At 28.8% G+C, this 12703-nt stretch overlaps 1 protein-coding gene across 1 annotated transcript; it reads left to right on the top strand.

Annotated features, from left to right (window-relative positions):
* The first annotated feature begins 627 nt into the window (after positions 1-627).
* LOC124930936 (UDP-N-acetylglucosamine transporter ROCK1) lies at positions 628-2961 on the top strand. Its single transcript, XM_047471311.1, has 7 exons — positions 628-931; positions 1055-1103; positions 1182-1408; positions 1580-1781; positions 1864-2007; positions 2366-2440; positions 2523-2961. The coding sequence occupies exons 1-7, from the start codon at positions 816-818 to the stop codon at positions 2682-2684; spliced, it is 975 nt and encodes a 324-aa protein (XP_047327267.1). The 5' UTR covers positions 628-815; the 3' UTR covers positions 2685-2961.
* Positions 2962-12703: the final 9742 nt, after the last annotated feature.

The raw sequence follows: 12703 nt of genomic DNA, 5'->3' as shown, positions 1-12703 counted from the left end.
TATTTTAGTTAATGAATAAAATAATATGATTGTTAAGAAGTGATTAATTTAAAAATTGATTTGGGTTGGATTTTTTTTAAAATCCAAAAGAAAAGAACAAAGAGAACAAGCTCTTAATCAAACATTGCAGTTTGTGGAGGGATCAATATACATTATAAGGTAAAAAAATATATATTTATTTTTTATTTTCATTTTTCTTGTAATTTGTTAACTTTTAATCAAGAATCTTCCAGGCAAGACAGTAATTTATTTATTTATTTATTATTATTTTTTAAATGATTATTTTGTCCTCGAGGAAAACCGGTAACAGAGTATTTTTTTTAAATAATTTACTGTAAAGATAAGAGAGAAGAAAAATATAAAATTGTGTATAAACTACAAAAGAGATCCCTAATCTTTCTATTAATGTTTAAAAATAGCTACAACTTTATAACAAACTAAATCAAAGACTAATCTTAACAAATCTTAATTAACAAGATGTTGCGAATCATTTCACTATTTTCTTTCTTTTATTACATTTGAAATTTTAATAAATATAACTACGTTTTTTATTCTTTAGAAATATTTTATTAAGAAAAAAATAAAGTCTAAACCAAACAAGGCCTCATCAGTAAAAGGTTTCTCACTTCTGCAATTCTCTTCTCCGATCGAGATTTTACGATTTCAGTTGATCGTGAATCAAACTTGCTAAGCAGTAAAGGATATGTGCAGATCCTCTTAGAGGAGGAAGAAGAAGAAGGTGCGGAGATTCTGTAGAAGGAAAGGAAAAGAAAGGAAAGGAGAAGAAGGAGAAAAAAACCCTAAATCCTTCGTCAATGGCTGGAAGCCAGTCCAAGGACTCCATCAGTGCGAGTTCTCGAGTCTGGCTTTATTCTTTGCTGCTTACGCTGCAGTACGGCGCGCAACCGCTGATTTCAAAACGTCTTGTTAGGTATCTTCTTTCTCTTGCTCTTGGAATAAGTTTAATTTCTGTTTATCAGTGTAGTCGCGACTTAACACAATATCTTAGGTTTTTGAAGTTTTTTAAGTTGATGTGTTAAATGAGTTCTTGCAGGAGAGAAGTTATTGTGACTTCCTCAGTTTTGACATGCGAGATGGCAAAGGTTCCTTTTTTTTCATTTTTCTTCTGTAATGTTATATTTTAAACCTGGTCTAATGCATAATCTCTTCAAGGCATGCAGGTTATTTGTGCTCTTATGTTGATTATACGGGAGGGTAGATTGAAGAGCCTTTTCAAGAACTGGACTTTAGTTGGTTCATTAACTGCTTCTGGACTTCCAGCAGCCATATATGCACTGCAAAACAGCTTGTTGCAGATTGCCTACAAAAATCTGGATTCTCTCACTTTCTCAATTTTGAACCAGACAAAACTGTTCTTTACTGCATTGTTTACATATTTAATTTTAGGGTATGTTCTGTTCATTTCCAGGATTACAATTTTGATAAAAAATAGTTTGGCTGATTTTTTCTCATTGATAATTTCAAAGCATAAGATGACAGATTTACTGTCTGCCTGATAAACATATCATGAGTGAATGACTTTATTTTGTCTAAATTATTGTTTGTGCTTAATGTCTAGGCAGAAACAAACAATTCAACAAATTGGAGCTCTCTTTTTATTGGTAATTGCAGCTGTTTTATTGAGTGTTGGTGAAGGGTCTAGCAAAGGTTCTCATGATAGCAAAGATCCTGATCAGATTTTATTTTATGGTATCATTCCTGTCTTGGTGGCATCTGTGCTATCTGGACTGGCTTCTGCTCTCTGTCAGTGGGCTTCTCAGGTAAAAGTAGTTGTTCAGTTTGATTAATGAAGAATATTCCAATTGTTCTCCACATATCTGACTAGGTTGTTTCCTTTTGCAGGTCAAGAAACAGGCCTCTTACTTGATGACTGTGGAAATGTCTATAGTCGGAAGTCTTTGTTTGTTGGCTAGCACATATAGCTCTCCAGATGGTGAAGCTATCAGAAAGCATGGATTCTTCTATGGTTGGACCCTGTTAACTATGGTAATAGGATATTCAATTCTCATTGCTTCTAATTAAGAGACGCTAGTAAAATAATGACATTATGTTTATTCACAGTTTTCAATTGGAACCAAAATAATGTAAATGTAGATAGATTCAATAGTTTGAGTTACTATAAAGTTGGACTTGATGCTCACCTTGCCTGATGAGTGAAATGCTCTTTATACATTGAATTGATCTTCATGTCATGACTAACTAAAGCAAAATCTTCCTTCTTACGAGTTCGAAGCTCTAAAAGTTAATTGAGTAGTACCTAGAAACATAATTTCTTACCTTCTTTACCAATCAAACATTTCTTTGACTATATAAAGTGGTTTGATTCCTTTTAACATTTTTTCAGATCCCAGTATTATTGAATGCTCTAGGTGGAATTCTTGTTGGTTTGGTAACATCATATGCTGGTGGCGTCCGCAAGGTAAGTCTAAAACTTATGCATCTATCTAGGGTGTACAAAATTTAAAAGTTAGCAATTGAAGTTATTCTTTTAAATGGTGAAGGGATTTGTGATTGTTTCTGCACTTCTTGTAACCGCAACACTTCAATTTATGTTTGACGGAAAAGCACCTTCAGTCTACTGCCTGTTGGCTCTTCCTCTTGTGATGCTTAGTATTTCTATATACAACAAATACCCATACCGCATCAAGAAGAAGGAATCTTAATGGTACCCAATGAAGTAAGTACTAATATTAGGGTTTCTTATTATAGTGTACTAGATACATTTGCTCAGTAATTTTTTTTTTTCCGGTTTATATGCAAATCTCTGGGTGGCATGTTCTTTAATCTAAGTAATTTGGCCTGTCTTTTAGCTTTATGGCCTGCCTGTCTTGTCTTTACTTAGTTTGATGAACTTGGTAAATTGTTCTTGGATAAATCAAATGTATTGGCTCTTATGACATGTTACATTTTTATTCAATATTTGGTTTCATTTCACTTGATTATTAAGGTTTGGGTTTGTTCAATAACAAGTTTTACTAAACAAACCCCTAAATAGTTATTGCATCTTCATCTTATTTAAAGTAATTATATTTAAATTTTAAATACTTATAAGTATATTAAATAGTATGATAATGGTTCTAGAATAATTTTATGAAAACCCCCTCAAGTGTACACACTATATTATATTTATTTTTAGAGTAATGATAGGGAACGCGAAGAATTTGGGCCGCGAAAGTCCGCGAAAATAGAATATTCCTTTAAAATACGGAATATTCTCTCTTATTAATTAATTTCTCCCTCTTCTTATTAATTAATTTATTATTAATTAATTTCTTCCTCTTCTTATTAATTAATTTATATCTATTAATTAATTTATCTCTCTTACTAATTAATTAATTTATCTCTCTCGTCTCTAATTAATTTATTTAAATCATAAACTCTAAACCCTACATTTTAAACCCTAATTAATCGTAAGAATAGAAATATTAGATAAACATTTATAAGTAATAAAACTAAAAAAAATATTAATAAGTCAATAAAAAAATAATAAGAAAAAGAAAAAAAAAGAAAGAGAGTATAAAGAATAAATAAAAAGAGGGTTTAGGGTTTAGGGTTTAGGGTTTAGGGTTTAGGGTTTAGGGTTTAGAGTTTAGGGTTTAGAGTTTAGGGTTTAGAGTTTAGGGTTTAAGGTTTATGATTTAAGATTTAAGTTTAGGATTTATGATTTAGGATTTATGGTTTAAGAGTTAGAGATTAGAGTTTAGCGAAAAATAATTAATAAATACAACACATTATATTTTATTTTACAAGTTAAAGTTAAATGAGAGATAATAAATATTAAAGAAATGAGTGAAATAATTAATCGCCTAGAATAGGGATAAATTAGTTAGTAGGGATAGAGTTAGAATAAATTAGTTAGTAGGGATAGAGTTAGAATAAATTAGTTAGTAGGGATAGAGTTAAAAATTAATTAATATGAAGAGAGAATATTCGGTAATTAAAAGGGAATATTCTATTTTTACGGACTTTCGTTGCCCCAAATTTGCGTTCCTTATAATTACTCTTATTTTTATATAGAAAATTAGCCTAAGTAAAGCCATTAAAGTCTATATGAAAAGTAGCTTTACAAAAGATCATTCATTGAGAATATTTTTTAAACAAATTATAATAATTTATTATCATATTTTAGAAACATTTAATTGAAAGCCATTATAATATTTTTATTTTATAAATTAAATTTTAAATATAAAATGATATTTTAATAATTAAATAATTTTAAAATTTAAATAGTTTCTTCTTTTTTCATAAATCTCTTTGAAAAAAAAATGAGATGAAATAGGCTTTGAGTTTTTTTTTTTTTTTTTTTTTATATTATATATAGCACGAAATAATTATATAGCCAGCAAAATTGACTTCTAGAGAAAGTGAACAATTTATGCTTAATTCATTTAATCTGATCATTCACTCATTCTTGGAGTCTAGTCTCTTTATGATCTCGACCTTACATTAGTGATTAATTAATTTTGACTTATCATATCAACACGCAACCAATTGGAATTAGTACTTACAAATTTTAATTATGTACTTAAAAAAATAGTCCAGGTAAGTATTGCCGATCCTTCAAGGCGAGTTTCCACGGAATAGGAACACACTTCGGGAATCAATTCCACCTTGATCGTTTAACTTCACAAATTAACCTATTTTGTTATTCCTAAACTAACAGTATACTATCAAATTCAATTTTTTTTAATTTATTTATTACATTTAAATTCATTAATATATATATATATATATTTAAATTATTATTTATATAAATTAAATTATTTATATTTTGATATATATTTTAATGTATTATTTTTATATATTTAATTATTTATATTTTAATATATATTTTAAATATTATTTTTATAAATTTGATTATTTATATTTTAATATATATATATATATATATTTCAATTATTATTATAATGCAATAAATATTCACTTTAATAAATTATTATTTATATAATTTAATAAATACTAATAAATTTAAAATATCTTAACCATACAATATAATAGTTTAATCATTCATAAAAAACTATTATAATCATCCTTTTGACGATTTTGTTCGGAACATCATTGACTACGTCTCGTATGACCTTTTTGGTCACACTTCCTACCAATGATGGTCCTTTATTAGTTATCAATTTTGGTTCAAATATTTTGCCTTTGACCTCGTTGTTTTTTCTTTTCTCAAATTTTCATTGAGAAAAAGTTGATAAAATTACTCATAATAAAATACAATATATGACAAAATTAATAAAAAAAAATTATTATGAAAAGATATCATAATAAAAAAGTAAAATTAAACCACTCATAATAATTTTTTGTTGTGAAAATATAACTTAATAAAAAAAAAGTTAAACTAGATAGATACCAATAAAAATAATTTATTATAGAGACAATAAAATAAAAGATTTACTAAAACATACTTATAATGAACTAGCATTTAGCCCGCGCATTTGCACGAGTAATAATATAAAAAACCGTGAAAAAATTACGGATAACATTTTTAATTTTATTTTTAACTGTTTTAAATTTATGGGTGGGTCAACACATAATCCGACCCAAGTATCCATTTACTCAACATCATTATATATTAGTTAGTTAAAAAGTTGAACTTATATTAATATTAAAACGTCCCGCATTTATCAAATTTGGTGTTTGAATTTAATATATAAGGTCTTTGTACCCTAGTTGGTTAAAGAGTTTTACTTGTTTTATTAGTTTGCAAGTTCGAAACATACCTCTAGCATTTTTAATTTTATTTTTAACCGTTTTAAATTTAAAAACGGGTAAACCCACAATCCGACCCAAGTATCCAAATTAACCACAGCTCTCGACCCGGCAATCCGGACACTTTAAAAATTAAGCATCATTATATATATATATATATTAGTTAAAAAGTTGAACTTATATTAATGTTAAAACGTCCCGCGTTTATCAAATTTGGTGTTGAATTTAAAATATAAAGTCTTTGTAGCCTAGTTGGTTAAAGAGTTGTACTTGTTTTGTTAGGTTGCAAGTTCGAAACATACCTCTAGCATTTTTAATTTTATTTTTAACCGTTTTAAATTTAAAAACGGGTAAACCCACAATCCGACCCAAATATCCAAATTAACCACAGCTCTCGACCCGGCAATCCGGACACTTTAAAAATTAAACATCATTATATATATATAGATTAGTTAGTTAAAAAGTTGAACTTATATTAATGTTAAAACGTCCCGCGTTTATCAAATTTGGTGTTGAATTTAAAATATAAAGTCTTTGTAGCCTAGTTGGTTAAAGAGTTGTACTTGTTTTGTTAGGTTGCAAGTTCGAAACATACCTATAGAATTTTTAATTTTATTTTTAACCGTTTTAAATTTAAAAACGGGTAAACCCACAATCCGACCCAAAGTTCCAAATTAACCACAGCTCTCGACCCGGCAATCCGGACACTTTAAAAATTAAGCATCATTATATATATATATAGATTAGTTAAAAAGTTGAACTTATATTAATGTTAAAACGTCCCGCGTTTATCAAATATGGTGTTGAATTTAAAATATAAAGTCTTTGTAGCCTAGTTGGTTAAAAAGTTGTACTTGTTTTGTTAGGTTGCAAATTCGAAACATACCTATAGAATTTTTAATTTTATTTTTAACCGTTTTAAATTTAAAAACGGGTAAACCCACAATCCGACCCAAATATCCAAATTAACCACAGCTCTCGACCCGGCAATCCGGACACTTTAAAAATTAAACATCATTTTATATATATATATAGATTAGTTAGTTAAAAAGTTGAACTTATATTAACGTTAAAACGTCCCGCGTTTATCAAATTTGGTGTTGAATTTAAAATATAAAGTCTTTGTAGCCTAGTTGGTTAAAGAGTTGTACTTGTTTTGTTAGGTTGCAAGTTCGAAACATACCTATAGAATTTTTAATTTTATTTTTAACCGTTTTAAATTTAAAAACGGGTAAACCCACAATCCGACCCAAATATCCAAATTAACCACAGCTCTCGACCCGGCAATCCGGACACTTTAAAAATTAAGCATCATTATATATATATAGATTAGTTAAAAAGTTGAACTTATATTAATGTTAAAACGTCCCGCGTTTATCAAATTTGGTGTTGAATTTAAAATATAAAGTCTTTGTAGCCTAGTTGGTTAAAGAGTTGTACTTGTTTTGTTAGGTTGCAAGTTCGAAACATACCTCTAGCATTTTTAATTTTATTTTTAACCGTTTTAAATTTAAAAACGGGTAAACCCACAATCCGACCCAAATATCCAAATTAACCACAGCTCTCGACCCGGCAATCCGGACACTTTAAAAATTAAACATCATTATATATATAGATTAGTTAGTTAAAAAGTTGAACTTATATTAATGTTAAAACGTCCCGCGTTTATCAAATTTGGTGTTGAATTTAAAATATAAAGTCTTTGTAGCCTAGTTGGTTAAAGAGTTGTACTTGTTTTGTTAGGTTGCAAGTTCGAAACATACCTATAGAATTTTTAATTTTATTTTTAACCGTTTTAAATTTAAAAACGGGTAAACCCACAATCCGACCCAAAGTTCCAAATTAACCACAGCTCTCGACCCGGCAATCCGGACACTTTAAAAATTAAGCATCATTATATATATACAGATTAGTTAGTTAAAAAGTTGAACTTATATTAATGTTAAAACGTCCCGCGTTTATCAAATATGGTGTTGAATTTAAAATATAAAGTCTTTGTAGCCTAGTTGGTTAAAAAGTTGTACTTGTTTTGTTAGGTTGCAAGTTCGAAACATACCTATAGAATTTTTAATTTTATTTTTAACCGTTTTAAATTTAAAAACGGGTAAACCCACAATCCGACCCAAATATCCAAATTAACCACAGCTCTCGACCCGGCAATCCGGACACTTTAAAAATTAAACATCATTTTATATATATAGATTAGTTAGTTAAAAAGTTGAACTTATATTAACGTTAAAACGTCCCGCGTTTATCAAATTTGGTGTTGAATTTAAAATATAAAGTCTTTGTAGCCTAGTTGGTTAAAGAGTTGTACTTGTTTTGTTAGGTTGCAAGTTCGAAACATACCTATAGAATTTTTAATTTTATTTTTAACCGTTTTAAATTTAAAAACGGGTAAACCTACAATCCGACCCAAAGTTCCAAATTAACCACAGCTCTCGACCCGGCAATCCGGACACTTTAAAAATTAAGCATCATTATATATATATATAGATTAGTTAAAAAGTTGAACTTATATTAATGTTAAAACGTCCCACGTTTATCAAATATGGTGTTGAATTTAAAATATAAAGTCTTTGTAGCCTAGTTGGTTAAAAAGTTGTACTTGTTTTGTTAGGTTGCAAGTTCGAAACATACCTATAGAATTTTTAATTTTATTTTTAACCGTTTTAAATTTAAAAACGGGTAAACCCACAATCCGACCCAAATATCCAAATTAACCACAGCTCTCGACCCGGCAATCCGGACACTTTAAAAATTAAACATCATTTTATATATATATAGATTAGTTAGTTAAAAAGTTGAACTTATATTAACGTTAAAACGTCCCGCGTTTATCAAATTTGGTGTTGAATTTAAAATATAAAGTCTTTGTAGCCTAGTTGGTTAAAGAGTTGTACTTGTTTTGTTAGGTTGCAAGTTCGAAACATACCTATAGAATTTTTAATTTTATTTTTAACCGTTTTAAATTTAAAAACGGGTAAACCCACAATCCGACCCAAAGTTCCAAATTAACCACAGCTCTCGACCCGGCAATTCGGACACTTTAAAAATTAAGCATCATTATATATATATAGATTAGTTAAAAAGTGAACTTATATTAATGTTAAAACGTCCCGCGTTTATCAAATTTGGTGTTGAATTTAAAATATAAAGTCTTTGTAGCCTAGTTGGTTAAAGAGTTGTACTTGTTTTGTTAGGTTGCAAGTTCGAAACATACCTCTAGCATTTTTAATTTTATTTTTAACCGTTTTAAATTTAAAAACGGGTAAACCCACAATCCGACCCAAATATCCAAATTAACCACAGCTCTCGACCCGGCAATCCGGACACTTTAAAAATTAAACATCATTATATATAAATAGATTAGTTAGTTAAAAAGTTGAACTTATATTAATGTTAAAACGTCCCGCGTTTATCAAATTTGGTGTTGAATTTAAAATATAAAGTCTTTGTAGCCTAGTTGGTTAAAGAGTTGTATTTGTTTTGTTAGGTTGCAAGTTCGAAACATACCTATAGAATTTTTAATTTTATTTTTAACCGTTTTAAATTTAAAAACGGGTAAACCCACAATCCGACCCAAAGTTCCAAATTAACCACAGCTCTCGACCCGGCAATCCGGACACTTTAAAAATTAAGCATCATTATATATATATAGATTAGTTAGTTAAAAAGTTGAACTTATATTAATGTTAAAACGTCCCGCGTTTATCAAATATGGTGTTGAATTTAAAATATAAAGTCTTTGTAGCCTAGTTGGTTAAAAAGTTGTACTTGTTTTGTTAGGTTGCAAGTTCGAAACATACCTATAGAATTTTTAATTTTATTTTTAACCGTTTTAAATTTAAAAACGGGTAAACCTACAATCCGACCCAAAGTTCCAAATTAACCACAGCTCTCGACCCGGCAATCCGGACACTTTAAAAATTAAGCATCATTATATATATATATAGATTAGTTAAAAAGTTGAACTTATATTAATGTTAAAACGTCCCACGTTTATCAAATATGGTGTTGAATTTAAAATATAAAGTCTTTGTAGCCTAGTTGGTTAAAAAGTTGTACTTGTTTTGTTAGGTTGCAAGTTCGAAACATACCTATAGAATTTTTAATTTTATTTTTAACCGTTTTAAATTTAAAAACGGGTAAACCCACAATCCGACCCAAATATCCAAATTAACCACAGCTCTCGACCCGGCAATCCGGACACTTTAAAAATTAAACATCATTTTATATATATATAGATTAGTTAGTTAAAAAGTTGAACTTATATTAACGTTAAAACGTCCCGCGTTTATCAAATTTGGTGTTGAATTTAAAATATAAAGTCTTTGTAGCCTAGTTGGTTAAAGAGTTGTACTTGTTTTGTTAGGTTGCAAGTTCGAAACATACCTATAGAATTTTTAATTTTATTTTTAACCGTTTTAAATTTAAAAACGGGTAAACCCACAATCCGACCCAAAGTTCCAAATTAACCACAGCTCTCGACCCGGCAATTCGGACACTTTAAAAATTAAGCATCATTATATATATATAGATTAGTTAAAAAGTGAACTTATATTAATGTTAAAACGTCCCGCGTTTATCAAATTTGGTATTGAATTTAAAATATAAAGTCTTTGTAGCCTAGTTGGTTAAAGAGTTGTACTTGTTTTGTTAGGTTGCAAGTTCGAAACATACCTCTAGCATTTTTAATTTTATTTTTAACCGTTTTAAATTTAAAAACGGGTAAACCCACAATCCGACCCAAATATCCAAATTAACCACAGCTCTCGACCCGGCAATCCGGACACTTTAAAAATTAAACATCATTATATATAAATAGATTAGTTAGTTAAAAAGTTGAACTTATATTAATGTTAAAACGTCCCGCGTTTATCAAATTTGGTGTTGAATTTAAAATATAAAGTCTTTGTAGCCTAGTTGGTTAAAGAGTTGTATTTGTTTTGTTAGGTTGCAAGTTCGAAACATACCTATAGAATTTTTAATTTTATTTTTAACCGTTTTAAATTTAAAAACGGGTAAACCCACAATCCGACCCAAAGTTCCAAATTAACCACAGCTCTCGACCCGGCAATCCGGACACTTTAAAAATTAAGCATCATTATATATATATAGATTAGTTAGTTAAAAAGTTGAACTTATATTAATGTTAAAACGTCCCGCGTTTATCAAATATGGTGTTGAATTTAAAATATAAAGTCTTTGTAGCCTAGTTGGTTAAAAAGTTGTACTTGTTTTGTTAGGTCGCAAGTTCGAAACATACCTATAGAATTTTTAATTTTATTTTTAACCGTTTTAAATTTAAAAACGGGTAAACCCACAATCCGACCCAAATATCCAAATTAACCACAGCTCTCGACCCGGCAATCCGGACACTTTAAAAATTAAACATCATTTTATATATATATATAGATTAGTTAGTTAAAAAGTTGAACTTATATTAACGTTAAAACGTCCCGCGTTTATCAAATTTGGTGTTGAATTTAAAATATAAAGTCTTTGTAGCCTAGTTGGTTAAAGAGTTGTACTTGTTTTGTTAGGTTGCAAGTTCGAAACATACCTATAGAATTTTTAATTTTATTTTTAACCGTTTTAAATTTAAAAACGGGTAAACCCACAATCCGACCCAAATATCCAAATTAACCACAGCTCTCGACCCGGCAATCTGGACACTTTAAAAATTAAACATCATTATATATAAATAGATTAGTTAGTTAAAAAGTTGAACTTATATTAATGTTAAAACGTCCCGCGTTTATCAAATTTGGTGTTGAATTTAAAATATAAAGTCTTTGTAGCCTAGTTGGTTAAAGAGTTGTACTTGTTTTGTTAGGTTGCAAGTTCGAAACATACCTATAGAATTTTTAATTTTATTTTTAACCGTTTTAAATTTAAAAACGGGTAAACCCACAATCCGACCCAAAGTTCCAAATTAACCACAGCTCTCGACCCGGCAATCCGGACACTTTAAAAATTAAGCATCATTATATATATATAGATTAGTTAGTTAAAAAGTTGAACTTATATTAATGTTAAAACGTCCCGCGTTTATCAAATATGGTGTTGAATTTAAAATATAAAGTCTTTGTAGCCTAGTTGGTTAAAAAGTTGTACTTGTTTTGTTAGGTCGCAAGTTCGAAACATACCTATAGAATTTTTAATTTTATTTTTAACCGTTTTAAATTTAAAAACGGGTAAACCCACAATCCGACCCAAATATCCAAATTAACCACAGCTCTCGACCCGGCAATCCGGACACTTTAAAAATTAAACATCATTTTATATATATATAGATTAGTTAGTTAAAAAGTTGAACTTATATTAACGTTAAAACGTCCCGCGTTTATCAAATTTGGTGTTGAATTTAAAATATAAAGTCTTTGTAGCCTAGTTGGTTAAAGAGTTGTACTTGTTTTGTTAGGTTGCAAGTTCGAAACATACCTATAGAATTTTTAATTTTATTTTTAACCGTTTTAAATTTAAAAACGGGTAAACCCACAATCCGACCCAAAGTTCCAAATTAACCACAGCTCTCGACCCGGCAATCCGGACACTTTAAAAATTAAGCATCATTATATATATATAGATTAGTTAGTTAAAAAGTTGAACTTATATTAATGTTAAAACGTCCCGCGTTTATCAAATTTGGTGTTGAATTTAAAATATAAAGTCTTTGTAGCCTAGTTGGTTAAAGAGTTGTACTTGTTTTGTTAGTTTGCAAGTTCGAAACATACCTCTAGCATTTTTAATTTTATTTTTAACCGTTTTAAATTTAAAAACGGGTAAACCTACAATCCGACCCAAATATCCAAATTAACCACAGCTCTCGACCCGGCAATCCGGACACTTTAAAAATTAAACATCATTATATATATATATAGATTAGTTAGTTAAAAAGTTGAACTTATATTAATGTTAAAACGTCCCGCGTTTATCAAATTTGGTGTTGAATTTAAATTAT

Source organism: Impatiens glandulifera, chromosome 3, assembly GCF_907164915.1.
Source record: "Impatiens glandulifera chromosome 3, dImpGla2.1, whole genome shotgun sequence".
NCBI classification, from domain to species: Eukaryota; Viridiplantae; Streptophyta; class Magnoliopsida; order Ericales; family Balsaminaceae; genus Impatiens; species Impatiens glandulifera.
The sequence above is the reverse complement of the archived record's forward strand: the minus strand, read 5'-3'. Positions and strand labels throughout refer to the sequence as shown.